The sequence below is a fragment of the Neofelis nebulosa genome, chromosome 2, assembly GCF_028018385.1.
Source record: "Neofelis nebulosa isolate mNeoNeb1 chromosome 2, mNeoNeb1.pri, whole genome shotgun sequence".
Taxonomy (NCBI): Eukaryota; Metazoa; Chordata; class Mammalia; order Carnivora; family Felidae; genus Neofelis; species Neofelis nebulosa.
Window position 1 is genome coordinate 64,913,375 of NC_080783.1, and position 25,515 is coordinate 64,938,889.

The 25,515-nt window shown below is 41.3% G+C and overlaps 1 protein-coding gene across 1 annotated transcript in view; it reads left to right on the forward strand.

The window, feature by feature from the left end:
• Positions 1–25,515, forward strand: part of STK39 (serine/threonine kinase 39) — a 314,459-nt gene that overhangs the window by 229,938 nt on the left and 59,006 nt on the right. Inside the window, exons 15-16 of the mRNA XM_058714960.1 lie at positions 14,016–14,068; positions 18,382–18,450. Coding sequence (XP_058570943.1) covers positions 14,016–14,068; positions 18,382–18,450 — 122 coding nt within the window. The remainder of the gene's footprint in view (positions 1–14,015; positions 14,069–18,381; positions 18,451–25,515) is intronic.

Below are 25,515 nucleotides of genomic sequence, written 5' to 3' on the forward strand. Positions count from 1 at the left end.
TCAGATGAGAAGGAAGTGTTCCGTGACAGTTGCATTTTAAGGACCACCATACAGTCACAGGAAGAGTTGTGCATTCAGATCAGCCGTGGGGTTTTCGAAAGGGAGTCCATGGGAAGCAGATAGGACTGAACTTGAGATTTTTTTTCCCCCTCACTTGTGACCATCTTCAGATTGAAAAAGCAGTTTCGTAGAAATACTTAGAAACATTTTAAGGTAATTAGCCCTCACTTTAAACCATATGCAAATAAGGAACGCTTTCACATCCCCTTGCCTTTTTAGGGTATGTTAACACAAAGGAAGCCTCTCACACTCACCCTCAGGTGCCTGCCCTACTCTTAGTGCTTTTTCAACCGTGTTAGTGTAAGTACATAGAGAATCCTACAACTGCAAGCCTCAAAAGCAAGTGGGTGGTTTATTGGGGTTGGGGGGGGGGGGCTTGAGTTTTTTAATTATTTCATTTTTGTTTTTACATTATTCTGAGGAAAAGTCCTGTCCTAATCCAGTGTCTTGATAAGATCTGTCTGATGTTCTCTAATATATGTGTATTTTGTTCTGATGCCCATCAACAACCTATCAAATGCCTAGTAACAAGGTTTATTTTCTGTGCAGGTGTATGTTTTATAAATAGCCATTTGCTGAAGTAATTTCAGGCAAGTCCAGTTTGAAGATTTATGATGTCTTTGCCAAAGGGTCACCCACACTAGACTGTAAATACATTTACTTATAGGCCATTTCTCTGAAATGGACCAAAAGAGAAAATATTTGCTCTGTCTCATTTATCATTAAATTTAATCGTCTTAAGACACTACCTGCGGAAAAGCCAGGAAGGAGTCTGCTTACATGTCTCACCCAGAGGACACTGATGTTAACACTTATAATTCATTAGTCCTTCACAGTTTTCTTCTCTATCGGATGGTTTTGTTTTGTTTTGTTTTGTTTTGAGAAAGACAGCAGGCACGCCCAGGTGGGGGAGGGGCGGACAGAGAAGGGGACAGAGGATCCAAAGAGGGCCCTGTGCTGACAGGCTGACAGCCGTGAGCCCGGTTTGGGGCTTGAGCTCACTAACTGTGAGATCATTACCTGAACCGAAGTCAGATGCTCAACTGACTGAGCCACCCACATGCCCCTATCAGATGGGTATTTTAAATCTAGTTGAAAATGATCGTGTTCACTTTAAATTTGCTAATTTGGGGCGCCTGGGTGGCGCAGTCGGTTAAGCGTCCGACTTCAGCCAGGTCACGATCTCGCGGTCCGTGAGTTCGAGCCCCGCGTCGGGCTCTGGGCCGATGGCTCGGAGCCTGGAGCCTGTTTCCGATTCTGTGTCTCCCTCTCTCTCTGCCCCTCCCCCGTTCATGCTCTGTCTCTCTCTGTCCCAAAAAAATAAATAAAAAACGTTGAAAAAAAAAATAATAAAAAATAAATTTGCTAATTTTTTTTTTTTTAATTTTTTTTTCAACGTTTTTTTTCAACGTTTTTTATTTATTTTTTTGGGACAGAGAGAGACAGAGCATGAACGGGGGAGGGGCAGAGAGAGAGGGAGACACAGAATCGGAAACAGGCTCCAGGCTCCGAGCCATCGGCCCAGAGCCCGACGCGGGGCTCGAACTCACGGACCGCGAGATCGTGACCTGGCTGAAGTCGGACGCTTAACCGACTGCGCCACCCAGGCGCCCCTAAATTTGCTAATTTTTAATGTAGCTTTCCCTGAATATGATTATAGATATAAATTAATAGGAAAGTTAAAGCATAGTTGTTGCTACTTTTGTGATCACCTGGCTAAAGTTTAAAGAATTTTATGGTTATCTGCTCACTTTATATTATTGCAGCTATACTAAAGTTCTCTCCTGACTAACTCTCTTGATCAGAAGCGGGCAGTCTTTAAAACTTTGAAGCAAACAATTATCCTTTCTGTGTTCTGAAGCAACAGAGTTTGGTGTTGAGCAGAGTGCATGTTCAAGTTTTTGGCCCACCACGGAGATGGAGGTTCCTTTTGAAATGCAAACACCTTGCATCCTGCCCCTCTTTGCAATTACCACCCCTCGAGGGGAGGACATAACCTAAGTCAGTCTCCTGTATGGTCACAGCAGAATGTTACCTCTGCACGTACGTGTTAGTCAGAATCAAAGATCTTTGTTTAATCGACATGTAGACTATCAGATGCCTTCAGATGCTAGTCAGAGTTCAGTCACAGAAATCACCCATCGCAGCACTTGACAAAGACACTTTTAGGGCATCAAGAAACAGTCTGTATGGGCCATTCATTTCTCCAGGTTCTTTGGGCTCCCTCTATTGACGTAAATCATCAGGAAACAATGTACCTCAGCTATATTATTTCAGCTCCCAGCAGAAATGCCATCACTTAGGCAAGATTTAATGTGGTGCCTTCAGCACATGGGAGAAAAAAATGTTCATCTTTCGCACCACGTAGTTGGAAGACATTTATATGAAGAAAAGTTTCTGTCCTTTGCAGCAGAGTTGAAGGCATTACTCAAGTGTCCCTTATAAAGGGGCTTCCGTACAAAATTTCTCCTTGATATTAACGCTAAGGGAAAAACATCTGCCTTGCATGTTTCTTTTTTGATAAAGAACTCTATCATGCAATACTTTCCTTTTTTTTTTTTTTTTTTTTGCCTGAGCTATAGGGAAACAAAGCTAAATTCAGTGTTCAGTGGGAGTAACTCGTGTATCGTATCTCTTTCTCTGTTCCCTTTAATTTCTGTTATTTTTGATAACCAAATATTTGTGTATTTGGTTTAACTTTGAACTACTTACCATCCTTTTTTTTGCAAGAATTAAAACAAATGCCAAGGAAGAGGATAGTTTCCCATGATGATTAGATATTGTAGCCATTTGTGCCTTTTATTTATTTTTTTTTAATTTTTTTTTAATGTTTATTTATTTTTGAAAGAGAGCATGAGCAGGGGCGGGGCAGAGAGAGAGGGAGACACAGAATCGGAAGCAGGCTCCAGGCTCCAAGCTGTCAGCACAGAGCCCGACGCGGGGCTCGAACTTGCGGACCGCGAGATCGTGACTTGAGCTGAAGTCGGACGCTCAGCCGACTGAGCCACCCAGGCGCCCCCATTTGTCCCTTTTAAAGTAAACTTGCATTGGGGTGCCTGGGTGGCTCAGTCGGTTAAGTGTCCGACTTCGGCTCAGGTCATGATCTCATGGTCCGTGGGTTCGAGCCCCGCGTCGGGCTCTGTGCTGACAGCTCGGAGCCTGGAGCCTGCTTCCGATTCTGTGTCTCTCTCTGACCCTCCCCTGCTCATGCTCTGTCTCAAAAATAAATAAACGTTAAAAAAATTTTTTTTAAGTAAACTTGCATTATCTTGAAACTTGACTCATCCTGGAACGCTGCAGAGACGTGCAGCACCACCCACTGCCCCATATGTTGTATTGATCTGCATAAATACACCTGCCACGGCATGAGATCAAGAGCCCAAATGGACATTTGTTGAATTCCAATCTGAGAGGTGCCCTTGCATTTTTAGTATAACTTACATGTCGTGTTGACTTGGGAGCCTGAATGCGTTGAAGAGAGGTATCCATCACAGAAACGTGGAGTCTGCATTTTCTGCAGTAAACCCTGCCATCAATCTTTCAAACCTAAACGACACCAGTGAGGACTGCTTCTAGACTTGTATCAGTGGATTTCAATCAAGACACATCCACAAAAACCTCTAACTAGTAAGCGTGCCTAACAGTTTTTCTTGGCTACTATAAAAATGGGGACTTTGACTAGACTAATGTTTCTGCCTCTACCAGCCATACACCTGAGTCTAGTTTTCATGTGGTCATTCCATTTCCTTCTTGCCCTATTGGTAAAAATCAATTCAGTAAATATATTCACTGAACATTCTAAATGCTGAAAAGGACTGCTAGCCATGAAAATACAGTTTCATGAACTTGACAGGAAATAGGGCCCTTATGCAATAATCCATTTGTTCACGATTTACCACGGTTGGGACATTACAATCGATTTTGTACTGTGTAGGCAAAATGTTATTAAAATTTTATGTATTAAGCTCTGAGGTTAATATGACAAACTGTTACCATTTTAAAAGTTCTGGATGGTAGGTGCATGTGACTTTGTTTGATTCTTCTTTGAACTTTCCTGTATGTTAAAGTGTTTTTCATGATTTTCCAAAGTATGTACTAAAGAAACACATTAGTTTAGGTTGGAGAGTAGACGGTGTTGGTGAGAGGAAACAGCCACCTCCTCTACCTGGCCGGCAAGGAGATGTTCAAGAGGTTTCTGTTAAGGGTACTTAGTTAGGATTATTTCCAGATGAAAACTGTTTCTGTAGACAGTAAAGGCAGTTACTTATGATAATATTTTTGCAAGTGATTTATTCATAGGTATCAGCATTGCACAGAGTATCAGAAATTTCTTTGCAAGGCTCTGTACACACAGGTCTAATTTAGAGATCAGCTGTATGAGGGGTGCCTGGGTGGCTCATTCGGTTAAGCGGCCGACTTCGGCTCAGGTCATGATCTCGCGGTCCGTGAGTTCGAACCCCGCGTCGGGCTCTGTGCTGACAGCTCAGAGCCTGTTTCAGATTCTGTGTCTCCCTCTCTCTGACCCTCCCCCGTTCATGCTTTGTCTCTCTCTGTCTCAAAAATAAATAAACGTTAAAAAAAATTAAAAAAAAAAAAAATAGAGATCAGCTGTATGAAATCCTCTGCTGCCAGACTGCTTGCTCCCTCCAGGCTGCAAATCTGAAGGGTCCTTCAGGCTGCTCAGAAACCAGTGAGATGCATCAGAGTCCTTAGCCTGAGGTTCTAGCTGTAGACAGACCTGCAGACAACCAGTGTGAAAGTCAGATTCTTTAAGATATATCAAGATACAAAATGTGTGTGTGTGTGTGTGTGTGTGTGCGCGTGCGCGCGCGCACAGCCACTGCTCATGTTTTCTTGTTAAAGGGAACAGTGTGACTTCCTGATCTATCGATTTGACATTGATCATAAGCTGGGTGATGCCGCATGGCTTGGTCTAGACTAGAATTCTGGATGCTGTCAGACTTCTACTTTGCTAGGCCATAGGCATATTTCTGGGTGTCTGAAGGTACAATGCTGAAAGGAATTGTCACTTTCATATTTTAGGAGACTCACTGATCCACAAGATGCTTTTGAGGCAAGTTAAATGCAAGGCCAAGGTTTGGCTGCGAGGGGTAGGTATGTGACTTACACTCCTGCAGCATCATTCAGGGTATACGGAGATCTGCACTTTAAGGAGAGCTTCTGTTTCAAGCGGGGCTTTGAGGCACAGTGCTGATGGGTACAGCAGTGGCCCCTGACCTTTATTTGTGCCATCATCACATCAGTCATGTATAAAACACATTCCCATCTGTAACATCTCTCACTGCGTGCGGCACTTCTCAACTACTGGGGTAGGGGCATCACTGGGGGAAAGGATTCTTCCTTCAGAGCGTGCACCTCGGCTCACCCTGCAGTGTGAGAGCCACCAGTCAAGAATGAAAAGCAGTCATCTAGAAGCCTCAGTCTCAGGTATGGGTGTCATTTCTGCCCTTGATGGCTCCTAGGACTGGCCTGACACCTAGTAGATGATCAATAAGTATTTGTGGAGTGTTGAGTGAATTAGCCAGCTGTGTAATCTTAAGCCACTTAATCTCTTTGGCTTCAGTTCTTCACCCGAGGAATGAGGGAAATGGATTAAGGTGACCTCCAGGGCCCTTGTCAGTTGTAAAATTATATGATTCTGTGATTGGTCCTGTACCTCAGAGAAGATTAATTTGACAGGAGTGTGAAGGATGGATAGAGTGAGAACCAAGAGTGAGACAATGCTCCTTTCTTTGAATTAGGCTAATATTTCTTTTCCTACTACCACTTTTTAAGCACTTATCTATGTTGGGGTTTCCCCGCTAGGTTTCCTCCTGTCAGCTGTCCTTCTCTGTGGGGATCGTGAACCCTTGAAGGACTGGAACCATGACTTTCTGCTTCTCTGGGGTTCAGAATATCAGGCATCAGAACGCCTGCCAGCACTGTGAGGGGGCCCACACCGTGTCTGTACACAGCTCCTCTAATCCAGTAGGGAAGCATTGTTTCCCGTTTTCCTGCAGAAGAACCTGAAGTGGAGGTTGGAGAGGTGAGGTGACTGACTGAAGGTCATCGCTGGCGAGCGACTGAGCTGCAGGGCTCAGGGTCCCTAGTCCTTAGGGACCTAAAGACTCCACTCTGGGAAAGCCCAGAGATGCATGTGAACACTGTGTCAGAGCAACCACGGGCCTGGACACAGGAGGCTTCTTTTTTCTCTTTCTGATTTTTGTTTCTGGGCTTACTTGTCGCTGTCCTTCAACTTCTCATTGCTTTGGGATCGTTTTCCACATCTCATTAAGTACAACAATTTTCTTCCTTCCTACAACACATTCATCTGCCAAGGATTACACCCTGAGTAATAGCTCCCTCAACCTTTTATGGCCTTTTCCTTTTGCTATACATCTGTAGCTCTAGTGACAACATTCTCCATGTGTATGTGTGTGGTATGTGTGAGTGTGGATAAAATACCCTTTGTTCGTTAGATTGTTCATTCTTATCTGTAGCAGAAATGGTGTCCCGCCTTTGGTCAGCGGTAGTGGAGTTTTAGAGAAATGGGTGATTTGATCTTAAGGAGGTCTAACCCACAGGTTGTGGTAGTTCGCTGTCCCCACCATTTGCTGCCATTGGGCGCAGAGAGAGAAGTGAATTTGAGAGGAAAAGTGATGTATTCCATTGTGGATATGCAGGATTGTTCTGTGTCTGGACATCGCGTGGAGAGATGCTGTGTAGGCACTTGGATAATGTGTTTAAAGCTCTGGGGCAGTACCTGGGTTTGGGTTATGCATTTGGAACTACTCATCAAGAAAGAGAAGGAGAGGGGAAGATCGTCAGGGCAGAACATTTAACACCGAAGGGACAGGCAGACAGCAGGGCTTGGGCGCGCAGAGAAAAGGCAGCCAGGGAATCACGGTGGTGGTGGCCAAGGAGAGGCACTTGACAAAAGCCAGGCTTGTAAAATTTTCACTCATTCATGTATTCCTTCCTTCCTTCATTCATTCACGTGACAAGTATTATCTGTGCACTACTGGGCTGGGTGCTGAGGGGAAGAGCAGTGAACAAGCAGTGAACAAGCAAAAGCTAAAGGTCTTTGCTCTTTGGGAGCTTAGTGTCTAATGGACGAGATGGACATTAAAGTAATGACATTCTTGGGGCGCCTGGGTGGCTCAGTTGGTTAAGCGTCCGACTTCGGCTCAGGCCATGATGTCACGGTTCGTGGGTTCGAGCCCCACATGGGCTCTGTGCTAACAGCTTGGAGCCTGGAGCCTGCTTCAGATTCTGTGTCTCCGTCTCTCTCTCTGTCCCTCCCCTGCTCGTGCTCTGTCTCTCTCTCTCAAAATAAATAAACATTAAAAAATTTAAAGTAATCACATTCCATTGGTGCAGAATATGAAGGTACTGAGCACAGATCTGGAGGCTAGGAGAGCACACTGGACAGGGCGCCTCATCTGGCTGCCTTTACTCTTCTTTCCCGGTCTACCCCAAAAGACACGACCAGGCCTCAGAGCACAGTTGGCGTCAGTCATGTGGACAGAGAGAGTGGAGATTTCCTAGCAGTGAGGGGAGCTGGCCCCCCGACATGCTGCAGCCCCAGGAACACTTCTCCATTTCCTCCCCATCTGTTTCCCTCTTTACTTGTCCTGGTAACACACAAATGTCTCTTTTCTCCCATCTTAGAAAAGCCCTCTCTTTACCCCACCACACATTATAGGTATTTCTCACCACCCCCTTACAGCTGAAGTCCTCACAAGAATTGCCCCTGACTGTTATCCCTTTCCTCCCACTGCCTCCCGAGGTCCCTGCTGCACTCACACTGTGCCTTTGCAAAGCTGCATGTGGGGAAAGAGGGCAGGCCAGGAGATAGCAACAAGGTGAGCAGGGGAAAGTGTGGGAGAGCTGAAGGTGGAGAGACAGGTAGAAGCAAGTCTTGGGGGGGGGGTCATGCTAAGGATTTTAAATTTTGTTTTAAGAATAAGGGGAAGAAATGGAGTCTTTCAGCAAGGGTGTGGCATGATCACATTTCCAGGTAACAAGCTGCCTGGCTCCTGTGTAGATCCTGACCTTGAGTGTGGAGAGACCAGTCAGGAGCCTCTATAGACTCAGGGCAGGACCCACAGTGCCTCCAGTAAGGGTTATGCACTGGAGAAGACCATGGGTAACATTCATCCCATTCTAGGCTTAGTTCACATCTGCTAATCAGACACATGATTTTGGATATGTCCTTTTACCCTTTCTAGGCCTCAGTTTCCTTGTCTGTAAGATAACAGTGGACAAGAGCCATCCCCACATCAAGGGTTGTTTTGAGCACGGCATGAGATAACATATGCAAAGCACCAAGCATTTACTGGCAGATAGTAAATGTCATTAATTATTATTCTCCCCATGTCACATTTAAGGAAACAGACTACAGATGCCAAATAAGTAGTGAGTGGATTTGAATGTAGACCTTTGTCCCCACAGCTCCGTATGTCCTCAGTCTGTACCAGGCTCTCTGCTGCTGTGGAGGGAGAGGGCAGGAAGCTTAGTGGGAGCCATAGTCCATTTCTCCCCTAAGCTTGTGGGAAAAGACTTCAGTTCAGTATCAAGAGCAGGAAAGAAGCTTGAACTAAAAATGATGTCCTGATCCCTGGCCCACCCTGTTTGAAAGTCTCCATCCTGCTCCCGAAAGGGGAGAAACATTCCGGGAGTCTGGGAGTGCGAGTCCCTTTGGACTTCCTCGGATGCTGGCAGCTTCACCCTGACCTGAAATCTCAGGTTCAGGTAAGGAAAGGGGGAGCTGTCTGCTGCTTAGAAGGGAGGGGCTGCCCCTGTGCCCCTAGGAAACACTGTACCTGCCAGTGTTACCCCAGCTGCATCCTTCAACCTCAGAGCTTGGGGAAATGGTTGACATTCAGCCTCACTCCAGAGTGGAAAGGATGCAGTGCCAATGGCACTTACAGCTGATGATGCCCTTTGACAACCAGTGGTCTTTGCATTTTGACAACCAGTGGTCTAAGCATTTTGATCCCATGTGGTTCGTAGAGGGTGTGTGCCCCCATACACTTTTTGGCATGGGCTAAAAGACGTTAATGTGAAGCTAAGGGATACACATAGTCCTGAGCTGGCATTTTGGCTTCAGAGCCCTCCAGGAGCAATAACTCTATCAGACAGTCCTGACATGGTACATTAAGAAGTGCAGAAAAATGCTACGTCCTATAAAATGCATACTTCAACTACACAGGCCTTCTGTACCTCTATCACCAGGGACAGTTATGTGTTCACTCACATGATTGTCATCACCACCCCCATAGCCAGCTGCTTCATTTGAGTGTTCACTATGTTCCTTGCAGATGAGTTGAGCTAAGGAAGCAAGAAGGAAGACTTTACACATGACAGTCTGAATCTCTGATTTTCCACTTAGAATGGACATAGCACATATGTATCTTGTGTGTGTCTGTGTCTGTATACACATTTTTTTGTTGTGGTGGTTTTTTTAAATTTTTTTTAGTTTTTAACAAAATTGAGCCCAAATTCCTGCCTAGCTTAACCAGCTGGTGCTGAGTAGTGGTTACCCTCTTTAAATGGGAAAGAAGCTTTCCAGTTGGCAGAGTCCTCCTGTCTCCTTGCTTTTATATATATATATATATAATATACGTATTATACATGTATAATGCATGTATACATGTATATTGCAACATACATATATACATATGTATATATATATATACATACACATACATATACACATATACATGCATATATACACATATATGTGTATATATACATATGCATGTATATATGTATATATATACTTCTTGCTTTACTCATTTAAAGTTCCTGCAAGGGTGTTTACAAATTGCTTGAGAGAGTATAAATTGGTACAACTTAAATGAAGGGGAATTTGACAATATCTATCAAATTGCAAATACCTTTGTCCTTCGACCAAGCAATTTGCTTCTAGAAATTTATTTTCATACTCGTGTCTTTGCAAAATGACATAAGGACAAGGAGTATTATACACAATTAAGCTTTGTTTACAGTAGAGAAAGACTGGAAACAGTCTGTTCACAGAATGGGAACTGGTCAAAAAAGGACATGGCAGACAACAAAATACTGTGTAGCTATAAAAAAAAAAAAAAAAAAAAAGGAGGAGAAAGCTTTCTATGAACCAATATGGAGAAATTCCAAGGTATACTATTAAGTTCAAAGACAAGGCATAGAACAATGGATATAGTATGCTACACTTGTATTAAACAGGTTAGAAGGAACTATGTATGTTTGTTTGCTAATATATGCATGAAACCTTTCAGGAAGGATGCACAAAAAACCTCAACCATTGAGGGGACCAGGTAGTTGGGTGGCAAGAGGAGGCCCAGTTTTTATACAATACCCTGTTGTACCTTTTGGGTTTTAAACCACGTGGTGGCATTACCTATTTAAAAAATATATATATATTCTGCCTGAGTTCTGTAGACCTCTGCCTTTATGATATAATGTATACCTATAATGAGAAATAAGGGTTTGTGTTTATTACTGAATTTAGGAGTATGTTTTTCATTGGGTTGGGTTGGGGGATTCTTTTGGTCATTTTTAGTATTAAAAGGGTTTTTAATAAGTTATCAAAGGTAGCCTGGGTCTTGAAGCTGTTAATTTTCAAGTTTTAAACATTTCCTCTGTAAAGTTGCACAGACTTAGTTTCCGGCCTTAAATCATACCTATTTTCAACTTCTCTGAAATCAAGAGTATCTTGTGCCATATCAATTAAAGTAAATGTACTTTCAATTAAAGGTGTTAAGTAGGAGTCTGAAAAGATTAATTCTTTATAAAAGGATGACCTTCAGTAGTTAGATCCAATTAGGCATTTTTCCAACCATATTTCATCCTGATGAGACAAGTCTACTACTCACAATCAATCACTGTGATCTTTTCAAAGGCAAGTATTTTAGGTTCAGAGTCATAAAAGAATGACTTGACTAGGCCACCTCCATAACTTGAGCCATAGTTGATGTAGATAGAGATTATGGGTGTTGGATATTACTTCAGTGGTATTAATATTTAAAGAATCAGGATGTGCATGAAGATATTCTGGGTACAGTTCTTATACTTCTTTTCTCATGGCCTTAGTAGGACAAACTAATTTAGATAAGACTGGCCAAGGGAAAGGAAAGGAAAGGAAAGGAACAATGACATATATTCCCATCAAATCAAATTCCTTTTCATTTTTTTCTCCTTCTGTCATTTCATTATTAAATACAACTTGCTTTCCTAGTGATCATTTTTTTCCCTTATTGGACTGTTTTAGTACTAATTCAGCCTTTTTAACATACAGCACATAAAACCAAGGCTGTTAAAAAGAATGCTTGCTGATCTTTTTATGGTAATACGCAAAATCTTGGGGAATATTGTTTTCTCTCAAAAGTGAAAAGAAATCCACTTTTCTATACTTGTATTAGATATTTCCAATGTAAAATTGTTGGTCCTCACTCTGCCACTAAATTTGTAAACTTGGAAAGGCCATTGAATGTGCTCATCTAAAAAATGGAAAACAAGTAATACCTACTTTGCATATTTCAAAGGTTGATTGCTGGAAGAAAATGAGATTTGATTAATGACATTTGCTATCCATGTTTCTCAAAGTGTGCTCCTATGGCCCTAGGGATCTCTGAGTCCCCTTTAGGAAGCCCATGAGGTCAAAACTGTTTTTATAATAACACTAAGAAATTATGTGCTTTTTTCACTTTCATTATTGCAACATGTAGAGTGGAATTTTCCAGTGGCTGACAATGTGATATGTGATATTGCAACAGACTGAATACAGAAGCAAAAATAAGAATCCATCTATCTTAAGCCAGACATTATGGAAGTTTACAAAAAAAAAAAAAAAAAACCAGTTGAAGAACTGCTGATACATATGAAAGCACTATGTAAATGTGTGGCGACACTGGTAGGTAAACAGTGCCACAGGCAAACAGCCCTTCCTTCGAAGGCACTGATTGTTCATGCCCACTCCACATCCAGGAGAGGGTCACTCAGTCTGGGGTCTAAGCTGATCTCTGAACCATCTTCAGTTGTCTGCAATTTCATGTGTTGGTCATATGCCCCCTTTCTAGAGAGAGTTCACGATTTTTAGTTTTCAGATTCTCAGAAGTTCCTAAAAGAAGCACGGATTTAGGAATTGCTGTCATCCCCTAGTCCTATTCTATCTCTGAGAGTAGTCACAGAGTCAAGGTGGGGGGACACCTGGGAAGAGATTCATAGTGGTTCAGGGCTCTTATGTCTGTGGCCTAGGCTTGGGCATCTCTTGAATTCTTGACTCTTCACTTCTTTGCTTGTGGAAAAGTACAGACTGGAACCCACATCTCTAGGCCCTGGGAGAAGGGCTTTCTCTAGGCCGGTAAAATGCCTTTGTCTTTTTTCTGGGCCTCCTGTATTTACTGTGGTAGAAATGTCATGGGGCCTAAAGAAACAAGGTCAGGCTATAGACCACAAAGGGCCCACAGGCTGGTGGCATCATAATGTGGGCACTGTTTGTAGAGACCAGGAGATACTACTCCAGGATCCCAAACAGGACTACTTAACAGGATTTGATCAGACTCTTCTGGCACCAGAAGGAGGAGGTTTGGAATGGGTATTCAGGCCATCTCTGGTGTCTGGCTTGGACCCTTGGCAGCTGAGCAAGTAGTTGAGGGTTTGCAGAAATTACTGTTTCATGTTTCCTACTGCAGTTTCTTATGGTGTTTTTATTAACTTTAATTGTAGCATCTGTTGAGAGTTATCATAACATTTTAGTGTTCTTATGAGAATTTAAAGCCATTCTAATTATAACTCACTGTCCCATATCCTTTCTTGAAATTAATATAAATGGAAAACTCACATCTTAGGTATTTGCTTGTTCCATATTAACCTAGTATCAGTTTTTGGATTGAATATACGTATATATATATGTATTACAATTTTATGTAAGCATTTTATATTTATTTTTAAAAATTTTATCTATTTGGGGCTCCTGGATGGCTCAGTTGGTTGAGGATCCGACTGTTGATTTCCTCTCAGATCATGATCTCCTGGTTCGTGGGTTCAAGCCCCGCACTGAGAGTGCAGTCTGCTTGGGATTCATTCTCATATATTCTCTCTCTCTCTCTCTCTCTCTCTCTCTCTCTCTCTCTCTTTCTGTCTCTCCCCCCACCCCCCTCTCTCTCAAAATAAACTTTAAAAAAAGCCTCTATATTCAGTGGATAATTAAACAACATTCAGGGGTCCCCTCTATGTAGCAAAGATTTTAATAACAAAATACACATCCTTTTTGGGGCATTTTGTTACGTGATTTAATGCATAGTATTGTCATTGTCATAAACCTTACCACTGAGACTGTTTTTCCTGTTTCACTTTTTTTTAATGTTTTTTTTTTTAAACGTTTATTTTTGAGAGAGAAAGAGAGAGAGAGCATGAGCGGGGTGGGGCAGAGAGGGAGACAGAGGATCTGAAGCAGCTCAGCAGAGACGTGGGGCTCAAACTCACAAACCATGGGATCATGACCTGAGCCGAAGTTGGATGCTTAACCAACTGAGCCACCCAGGCACCCTTGTTTGTTTCACTTTTTAAAAATAATTTGATAAAATGCTATTTTCAGGAAAAATATGAAAAGTGTATTGAATATTATTTATTCCAGACGAAAATCTTCTGAAATTTTTAATTATGGAACTACATTGAAGGTTATTGATTTAGTATAGATTTTATAAAAGAATGTTTTATTTTTGGAATTTTGGGAAAGAAACATGTTTATATAGGTAAATTCAATCATTTAAATATCTCCCTTTATTATTGTCATAACTATCTCTCCCATTTGAGGAAGTACCCAGAGGTAACCCAAAATTGTAGAACACTATCTACCTATTAGTAGCATCTTGTAAAGATTGGAATACATTTAGTTTGATGAAACTACACTTCGTTGGATTTTAATGTGCTACATGTATATATTTCAGAAACTCCAGAAAGGAACTTAATGACATACGATTTGAGTTTACTCCAGGAAGAGGTAAGTTTTAATTGAAATTATTATCTTATTGCTGCAAAGAGCCTTTAAGAAATTCATTACAAGTGTGTGGTTATAATCTGCTATTTGAAAATGCTTTCTTTAAAAATGAAGAAAGGAGGATGGAGGGAAGGAAGGAAGGCAGGAAGGAGAGAAGCAGTGAAGGATTTGCAATAATTGTGGGGAATCCAAACCGAGCCACTACTGACTACATGAGTTTCTGTGGCATGCTGCATGGTTTACATACATGTACAAATTACCTGTGTTAGCTCAACCATGAGAACAAGTACTGGCAAGGGGACACAGGGCCTAAAGGACGTTATGGTGAGTGTCATGAGTAACAGAGAGCAATCCTAATGAGAGGTGAGCAACAAACGAGCTGTCACACAAAAAAGGGATCCGCTTTGCCCCTCTGCTCTCAGTGCATATTATATGAAGCCTGTGTGGAGGGAGGAATGTCTGTGGTCTCTGTTGATACACCTTGGTAGGCACATTGCCATTCTTGCTTCTAAATACAATTTTAATATTTTAAATAGCTAGTGAAACAGCTTAAAGGCTAGACTGGTTGCTCTCTCAGCTCCTGGATGCCTGGAGTTTCTAGAACTATGTCACATTTCTTGGTATCTTTAGCACTTGGCAAATGCCTGCTATCCAGGAGAATCTCCAGTAGTTTTGGTTAATTAATGGATAAATAACATCTACGAACAGGCTATGGGGACCGCAAGATTAGTTGTTAAGCAAAAATTGCTACTTCCTCCCTTTAGTGTATAACCAGAACAACCCAGAGAGCTGAAAATCAGATGCTAATGCTGAGACTATGACTCTTCTTCTTGACGGTTTCAGATTTTTAAATATGTGAAAGCGGCCTCAGTGTCTCTATTGAAAACCTTCTAAAATACATTCTGTTTTATTGTTAAAACAAAATACATTAGGCTCATACACTTGACTATATTAATATATATAAACTAACAACAGTCTGTAATTATTTTACATATTAGAGCTCCATGTACATTTTGATTTGATTAAATTTGATTTCCTAAAATTTTGAAAATCTGAAAGTTTCTAGCATGTTACCTGGTTAATCACTTGACTGCTTTGACCTCGCTACTATTAGAACCTGTAAGAAGACACAAACTCAGATGTGTACCAGAGCCAAAGCAAATGTTTGGGGTTGGCAGGGAGGGGAGGGGGTGTGAGCTTCAGGAAACCAGACAGTTCTGTCTGTTCACGTTCAGTGTAAAACAAAACAAAAAAACACTGCTGGCCAAAAAAATATGTTCCTGGGCCATATGTGGTCAAGGCACACTGGCCCTGATTTCTAGTTCCCTGTCAGCCTGAAGATTTTATGATTCCCAGTATATTTGAATTAAACTAACATACGAAGTACCTTTTACAAACTATATATTTTAAAAAGGCCTAAACAAATTTGCTAATTGATCTTTCTTCTGGGAACATCCATCTTTGACAGTTCGGAGCCGGTCTATGAAATTGTACAGCACCAGTTACTGTTACCCAGAAGCATTCTATTTTGTCTCTTAATATAAGAATGTTGACCAGCCAATACTGTGACAAAATCTAGTAATTCCATAATAAATGTTTCAAGTACAGTAAGTAAAAGAACAACTTCTTATTTAAAGGTTGGGGTTTTTTTTTTTTCATCTAATTGTCTAAAATTTACAGAGGCAATAAAATTAATTTTAAGGGATAGCAAAGAAATGAATTTCTGAATTGAGGATTTGGGGAGGGGGAAGATGGCCCTATCAGCATTACCTAGCCCTTTGTGCTGGCATAAGCAGCCTCGTTTGCCATTGTAGGTTAAGAGTCTACTTTTGTTTACCAGATAGAAACCTTAGTGTTGGCTTCCTGAGGATAGCCAGCCATCGCAGGGCAGTGAGCACAGGCCATTAGTAATGGAAACACCATGGATATATCACCATACCTCTGTGAATACTGATGCTATCTTTTCATTCAGATGGTGTCTACACTACATCTGTGCATGCATGTGTGCGTGCATACGTACATATACATACATCTGTGCTCTATGTATACATAAATGTGTAAGATAGCATAGAATGTATAACATAAACATATCCAATATTCTGTCTTCATTTGAGAGTAAGCCCTCTGCATTTATTATTTTACTGTATACTCTGGAAACTAGAGCATATGTAATTATTTATGATTATTTAACCTGTTTGCACATTAGGAATGTTTAAGCAGCTTAAAGAAGAATAAATCACCAATTACCTTCAAGTTCCTGTTCCTAACTTTACTGATATATTACTTACATGCCTACAAGATAACTGCTTAATGGCACACAAGCATGGAATATTTCTATTTTGGATCAAAATGGCCAGCATGACCCTTGTGCTATTTTAATGTGATTCATCTAATATTCAGGAGTCCTGAAAATAGGAGATGCTGGAAACTTGAATCATTTGAGAATGTCATTTGCTTTGGTACTGTTTTAGTGCTAGCCCACAATGTGGATTTGCTTGATTATTCCATTTTCAACTGCATTCTGCGATTGTAAATTCTTAGATCTTATTGATACTTTAGAGGTGGTAGTAACACATCCAGATGCTTTAACCGATGATCAGTCAGTAGAAATGTAATCACTGCCTAGGTAGGCACTTTAATTCAATATACTTTTTGTAGTCAAGTTTCCAGTGGCATCAGGAGGATGAGATTATGTGGCTGAGTGTCGACTTCACAAAGCTAAATCACATGCAAAGTAGAGCCTCTCATTATTCCACCCTAGATTCCATGCCATGGGATCATTTTGTCCCTGAGAGAATTTTATAAGGTGTCTTTGTACTTCTAATAATAAGGACAAGCCCCAACATTAGCCCCTGTGATGTGGAATCTCACAGTTTAGTTAAAATTCCTTTCTTTTTCTTTAACATTTCCCTCATGTTATATTCCATGTCATTCATTGTAGAATGGAATGAGTAAAATGATGGAATGCGACATTTTCTCTGGATGTACAAAGAGTATCCATTGGCCCTCAGGTTTTTTATTGGAGATCTGGGAAATTGGGCCATGTATGAAAGGGAGAAAGAAAGTGCAGTAGAGCGTGGGGTACATTTCAGATGAGCTTTGGCTGCACATCATCATCACAGTTAACCATTTATTGAGTAATTACTATGTGTCACACACGGGGCTAAGCGTATTAAAGCCCACAAATGTGAAAGATAATTTTACCTTTAGCGACACGCTCGTGTGAGCATAGAAACACACACACACACACACACACACATACACACACACACACACACACACACACACACACACACACACACACACTGAGGGCAGCCTCAGGTATGACAAATGCAATTCAGTTTAGATGCTTGTTTGATTCACCAGCAATACTTTGAGGTGCTGCCTGACTTTGCAAGACACTTAAGTTAAACCTTCATCTAGGTTATTACCAGCTGCTGAGCCAATTTCTTCTTACCCATCTACAGTTCTGGATGTTTGTGATAATGTCAGAAGGCCACGGGGACCATGTCATTTCCTTTGGGAAGACATGGAGGTTCATAATGGTTCTTTTGAGCACACTGCCATTTATCAATTTCTCTTTACAAAGTCTTCAAACAGACTTCTCACTATTACCATGTTCATTCGTAGCCTTTCAAGTAATTTTGGTTATATTCATTTGATACAGCCTGTCCCATCTTTATGAGATCCCTAACACCTGTCACTTATCACTGAGAAACTACATTCTTTTATTCAACCACATTTTCTAAGAGAATGAATCTGTTGCTATCAAATGATCAATGTCATGTGAAAGGAGTTTCTTAATAGCATAAATTTAAATAGCTCATCTTAATAGTCCAACAAGCTCAAAGGCTGTTTGTATCAAATATGAGGTTGTGTCAAGTGCTACCTGTTCAACCTTTGCCATAAATTCTGACTCAGTGGCTACTGATGATAGAAAAGGATTGATGGTGGCTGGAATTAACCTTGGCAAGAAAGAAAAGCAGTGTCATTGGGGCCAGTTATGAGCTAACTTACAGAGGTACATTTGAGGATTAATTCAGATAGTAGCCAAAGGGAAAATGTTTTTTGGTTCACTAAAAATGAAATAATAATTTTGTGCATAACCTCTGTTGAATGAATGCAAAGATGCAAATTACATATGGCAAAATATATTTCACATCACTTCTGATCTTTCCTTCTGATAGAATCCAAATTGTTGAATTAAAACACACATAGGTGATTTTTGTAAATGAAAAATATATCTTTTACATTGTAATGGGTTGTTGCTTTTTATTTTACAGTCACTAATACGTATTCATTTCACATTTGGACAGATACAGCAGATGGCGTATCTCAGGAGCTCTTCTCTGCTGGCTTGGTTGATGGTCATGATGTAGTTATAGGTAAATCATTTTCCAGTATACAGTGTCTTTTTGTTGGTCTATCAAATGTAAATGCATTCAGAAACAAAAGTTTTCATAAAGGAATAATTTTCTCTGGATGTTTGAAAATTGCGTCTTGAATTCTTATCTTTTATGTGGAAGAACTGTGTAAGACTCCTATTTCATTTTCTTTTTTAAAAAGCTCTTACTGTAATTCTGTCCCATTTAATAAGAGCCTCACTTACTGGAAATGTAAAGAAGAGCCTAGAAGACCCAAAAGTCTGTGATATAGAAAAATACGATGGGATAAATTCCACATACCAAAGCACAGGAACCTCTGAGGTCCTCTGTCAGAGTTTTCTCTGTTCTTTCTTTGGGCACAGTTCTAATGAACTTAGATACTAGTTTTCCGAGCCATTAGCAAGATGAATCACAAGGTCTTAAGGTTGGATGTGACTTAAGAGATCATTCAGGACAGTTCTTTCATTGTGTGGACAAGGACACAAATTCCTGAAGGGATTCCATGTGTTTTCTGGAGCCATGCAGCTGGATTGGGACCGAGGCACTTCTCTTTGGGCACATGACTGTGTCTACTGCTTTGAGAATAAACAGATAGCTGCATGGAGATGGGGTGCCCACTATATAGAGGCTTGCTTTCGGGAGCAGGAGATGACTGGAGGCCTCCCTGCATGGCATGGAGAGAGGGGGCAGGAAAGCTGTAAGAGACAGACACTATCATCTAAGAAAAAGTGTAGCCTGTAGGGTGAGGGTGAGAAGCTCCACGCTCCTTAGATAATCCTATTTGTGAAGATTTTATAATGTAATCCATTGCTGGGTATTCATATTGATGACCCTAAGTAATCAAGATTAGTTAACATTGTACTAATGGTAACAATGACATTAATTAATTATATTGTTAATAATTATTATAACATCATATTAGGGTAATGTGTATTATGATCAAACTTTCTTCAAAAATAACCGAATTAAAAATGATGCTTAAAATGACTTTGGGCCCCATAATTGATGTGTTTTAACTTAAAAAAAAAAATCACTTGCTCAAAATGAACCCTTTCCCCGGTGCTGTTGGAGTTTGTAACTGAGGGAGCTTTACGTGGATATGCTTCCCCATCAGAGTAATCTGTTCCTGTAAACTATAATGTAGGTCATTATATAAATGAATTATTTTTGAGAGTAACAGGTTTTAGTGGCAGATTAGGATTCTCAGTAAAGAATCAGTATCTAATATGTTAATTTTTTTAATGTTTATTTATTTTGAGAGAGAAAAGAGAGTGCAAGTGGGGGAGAGGCAGAGACATAGGGAGAGAGAGAATCCCAAGCAGGTTCCGGGCTCTCAGGCGGAGCCCAACATGGGGCTCGATCCCAGAAACCGAACTGCGAAATTATGACCTGAGCCAAAATTAAGAGTTGACTCTTACCTGACTGAGCCACTGAGGCGCCCCTCTAATATGTTATTGACATACAAACAATATGTCATAAAGGTGAAGATACTTTATAATTAGATATAATTAAGCTCTTTTTCCTTTCAATTGTATGTGATTTCCCAAGGAAGCTCTGATTCCTCTGCCAAGTGATGCATATATAAAGAGAGAGAGACATAGTTTAAAGCAAAGTGGCATACATACATATACATAGGTATTCTCTCACACTTTCCTTTAAAATCTTGGGAGAGATCATGGCCAGCTGAGTTCTTAGCAAAATGTTCTGATCAAATGTGAGGGAGAGCTTGAACAATGAGGTGAGTTCAGCTTTGGTGTCTACCGTAAATTCTATCTCAGAATTGTTTATGTTAACAGTTCCTTGGCAAAGATAGATGCTCTTTATTCTCATTAGAAAAAGTGAGCACACGCCTTTGTTTCCTGGTTGACCTGACAAAATAAGGAGAAAAGTTCATGGCTTGACCAAGATTAGCAAGAACTATGATCCATACACTATACAGCCTGAAATAAAAATTAATTAATAAATATAATAATCTTAAACTTATTTTAAATACCTACTAATGTCTGTTATTGGGCAAGAAGTTAAGGATGAAAGCCTTTTGACTTGAGTTAATCCTGGCAGGTGGTAAGGAACATGGAGAATAAGAGAGATTCATGGAAAGATACTAGGTAACATCTTTTTTGTAAGCATGGGCTTGCTTCAAGCCTTCAGTCAAATTTAGTATACTTCTTTTTTTTGCCTCAGTCTCAGTTGAATCTAAACTAAAGGATTTGGGGTTGTTAAGTTCTGTAAAAGAGGAAATTAAGGCATAATTCCTGTACAATTTATTGAGTGTGTTTTAAATACAATATCAGATAGCCTTTATTTTTTCATACTTTACTTATTCTGCCAAATATTTTTATTTCGGCTTTTCCCCCCCTAATTGGAGCTAAAGTATAAGGTGTTGGAATAAGGCCAAGCATATGCAATTCCTCCTTATCTAATAGCCCTAAAAATTAGCCTTACATTTTTGGATAATGCCTTACAGTGTTTGTGTATTTCATTTGATTAGTTCATCAGTTACATAAAGTAGAAAGGACAGGTTGTTTTTAATCAGTATTTAATGGATGAAAAGGGGAGGTCAAAAGATTCTGGGATGTTGTAACTTGTCATGGTCTTTGAACTTGCATCTTAGGACTCTAAGCCCAGAGCCTAACCCTGACCCTGACCTTCTGTGTACAATCAATCCAATGTCTTCAGCCTTGAAAAGTAGATCCAGATCATTTTAAATGATGTGTTTTTTTTGTTTCTCTTGGAAAAATGAAAAGCATATCTTTACTTGCTTTTCATACACCAGTAGATGCTTTGTATTTTAACTGCAGACTATTTGATAAACAGATAAAGTGTGCTTAACTGTCTTCCTGAAACCAGTCCCAGCAATTCTCTGCTCTCTCCTTTATCATCTACCACCCTCTTTACATTTGTATTTCTCGCATCTTACAGAAAGCCCTGTCTCTGCCCCAGCCCCCATTATAGCTATTTCCCTCCATCCATCCCCCTTACAGCTAAACTCCTCAAAAGAATTGCCCTTGAGGGGCGCCTGGGTGGCTCAGTCGGTTAAGCAGCCGACTTCGGCTCAGGTCATGATCTCACGGTCCGTGAGTTCGAGCCCCGCGTCGGGCTCTGTGCTGACAGCTCAGAGCCTGGAGCCTGCTTCAGGTTCTGTGTCTCCCTCTCTCTGACCCTCCCCCGTTCATGCTCTGTCTCTCTCTGTCTCAAAAATAAATAAACGTTAAAAAAAATTAAAAAAAAAAAAAAAAAAAGAATTGCCCTTGACTGTAATCCTTTTCCTCCCACTGTGTCCTGAGCCCACTGTGGTCAGGCCTTTGACCTTCCTTCTCCACTCAGGCTGTGCCTTGGCAAAGCTGCACCCGGGGAGGGCGCTCACCTGGCACGTGAAGTGTCAAAGCACAGGTGGGTGTGGCTGGAGCAGAGTGACCCAGAGCAATAGAGGGAGGATCTGTGCTCTGTGAATGACAGCTTGCTGTGTTCCTGGTTCCTCAGCCCAGTTGTTTGTTCTCAGTCCCCCCACAACCACCCCATCCCCACCCCCGCCGCCTCCCACTATGTGGCACATGAGCAGCCCTGGACAGAGCAGACAGTGCCTTTTGCCGTGATAACTTTTTTCATTGGTTTTTAAGATTTCATTCTTGGTCCTCCCACCTTATTGGTATTTCATTCTCAGTCTTTTTCGTTGGTTGCTCCTCATCTCTCTGACCTGTAAATATTGACATGCTCAAGGACCCTTTTGTTGGACGTCCCCTCTTTTCTGTAATAATCACTCCCTTGGTGATCTCCCCTAGTTTCGTGGTATTAATGTTTTCATTCTCTAATTCCCAAATGTGTTTCTCCAACCCAGACCTCTCCTTTGAATTCCAGACTCCTGTCCAGTTCCTTTTGTGGTATCTTCTCATGAAAGGCTAGTAGCATCCCAGGTGTAATTAACATCTCCAGAATCCAGCCCCTGCTGTGTCCTCTCGATCTGCCCCTCCCCCAGCCTGCTCCCTGGGTTGATGTCCTCTCTTTTCCCGTGCTCCAGCTGAGAGCCTGCATTGTCCTTGACTTCCCTTTCTCTCATACCTGACATCCAGTTTACCAGAATGTAATGGCCATTATTCCCATCTTGCTTCCCATCCAATTTCAAGCCTCTTTCATCTCTCAGTTGAATTACTGCATTCTTCCCTTTGCTGGTCCTCCAGCTTCTGTCTTTGCTGCCTTTCAGCCTGTTCCCTTCGCAGCATCCAGAGACATCCATGTAAAAAGTAAGCCAGATGTAAAAGTAAGGCCACGTGTAGTGTGATTCCATTTATATGAAATGACCAGAATATGCAAACCCATAGAGTCAGAAAGTAGATTAGTGGTTGCCAGGGCCTGAGGGGGACACTGGTGGCAAGGGGGCAGGGGAATGGGAGTGACTGCTAATGGGCATGGTGTTTCTTTTTGGGGTGATGAAGTTCTTCTGGAATTAGAGGTGGTAATGTTGCACAACCTTGTGACTACTAAAAACCACTGATTGTACACTTACCTCAATTAAAAAAAAAAAGCCAGATTACATTAATGCTTGAAATAAAAACCTCTAGTGGCTTTCCATCCCACATCTCAGTGGTTTACAGTCCCCTACATGATCCATCCCTGTCACTTCTCAGACATCCCTCTCTTCTTCTCTCTGTTGCTCGTTCCACCTCAGCCATATCAGCTTTTTTACTTGCCATTCTTTCTTCCGGGATATTCCTTCCCTAGGACACCTGTCTACCTCCTAGAGTCTAAGTACTGCCTCTTTTTAAAATAGAATTTTTTTTAATGTTTGTTTATTTTTGAGAGACAGAGACAGCATGAGTGGGGGAGAGGCAGAGAGAGAGAGGGAGACCCAGAATATGAAGCAGACTCCAGGCTCTGAGCTGTCAGCACAGAGCCCAACACAGGGCTCAAACTCACGAGCCGTGAGATCATGACCTGAGCCAAAGTCGGACGCTCAACTGATGACTGAGCCACCCAGACGCCCCTAAATACTGCCTCTTAAAGGGGCCTTCCTTGACCAGCCTACTTAAAATTGCAGCCCAACCCCCACACCCCTTCCTCATTTATTTAAAAAAAAAACTTTTTAAGTGTATTTATTTATTTTTGAGAAGGAGACAGAGCATGAGCAGGGGAGGGGCAGAAAGAGAGAGTGAGAGAATCCCAAGCAGGCTCTGTGCCATCAGCACAGAGCCCAGTGCAGGGCTCAAACTCACAAACTGTGAGATCATGGCCTGAGCCAAAATCAAGAGTTGTACACTCGACCGAGAGCCACCCAGGTGCCCCCGCCTCCTCATTTAATCATTTTACTAAATCTCTCCCTGTCTAACAGGCTGTCTGCTTCATTTATTTAGTTAACCACATAGGTTTTCCCTGGAACATAAGTTCCTTAAAGGCTAGGATTTTTATCTGTTTTCTTAACTGTTCTGCTCCCACCGTCCCAAACTTTGTACTTCATATAGTTGGCACTCTGTGAATCCTTGTTAGAGATAAACAAATACCATTTTTAAATACACAGGTATCTCATTTACTTTGGAAACAAAGGATATTTTGATCCCAGGATCCCAGGTTTTTAAGAATCTTACTTTTGAGAGTACAGAATTCAAGTAGTATTATATAAATATGAAATGTGTTCAACTTGACAACTATACAAAGAAAAAGTAGTCCAGTTAAGCTTAGAGCATTGGCATCTAGAGGTTTGAATGATTTCTTAATGTGTAATTTTCCATCTTCCATAATATAAAGCAGCTACCATTTAAATAGGTTAAAAATCTTTTTCCCCCCATCAGAATTTTCTACTGAATTAGACATGCTTAGGGCAACATTAAAAAAAAAACAAAACCTGAAAGAAGCAATAGTATATGTTATGGAGCAATGAATGTTATGACTTTTATTATAGACTTTTATTATAATGTAGCAAACATACGTTACAACAAGTCTTCAGCACCTGGCTTCAGGGTAATCTGCCTTTAGTGTGGGAACCTTTACAAATCACAGTTTGGATTGAAGAAGGAATGGTGTAGTGACATGGAGTGATTGTTTTTGTGCAGAAGCAGAGCAGTGCAGAGATTCAATGCACTGTTTGTAGACTGCAATCATAAACCCACTTCAGTTGTGCTTAAATGCAGCGCTACCTTGGTCAAGAAACAGGAGATGTTTTTAGGCCCTGTGTTAGTGGAAAGTTATAGATTGACAAGGCCTCCTGGGGGAGTGTTGGTTTGAAAAAAAAAAGGTTAACTTTGTAAGATGCAAAAGTTGGTGATATGCATGTATGAATTTGCTTATCTTGCCTGGCTGGAATGGCTAACAGCTCAAGAGAGACCAGTTCTGAGTCCCCATTTCAGTTGTTTCTAAGAAGGATCCCAAGGATCCCTGATACAGTGAAGCAGCAGAGAAACTTGTTTCCTTTGCCTCCTCCTTGAAAACCAGCCAGTCAGAAGTTTTCTCTGCAATAGCAGCACAGGGGAGGGGAAAATGTAAAACCCAACTCACGTTCAAGACACAGCAAAAGTTCTGAATTTTGTTCAGGCCTTGTGATCCATGATATTTTTGAGTCTCTTTTGAATGGGTGTTAGAACCTCGGCAGTAGAGGGAACAGTGATGGGTGCTAACCTAGCCACTTGTCTGTCCTGCTCAGGGGCTCCTCCAGGGGTCCTATCCAGGGGCCGGATTCCACAGTGGGTGAACCTGGGGGGAGGTGGCTGCTCAGCAGCTGCCTTCCCAAGTGCCTGCTGACTTCCTTGCTGGGTCTTTATACCACCATTTCCTGGCTTTTAACAACATGTGTGTATATATTTTTTCCCGTAAGTGGAGTTTAGAACCAGATGTTAGAATTTCTGTTTCCTGAGAAGGGAGCTGTGTTTCTGCATTCATTTATGCAATTTTCCTTTGGTGGAGCTTCAGCCTAGCCAACTGGTTCTTACTGCACTGGAAGCTGATACTAGCTATGTGTATTCTCAAAGCACTCTCAGTGGACGTTCGGACATGTGTTCATGACCCCGGAGTGCTCTTTTCCTGCACACTAGAATCCTGTTCAAAACCTGTCTCCCCTTCAAGAAGCACCATAAATGC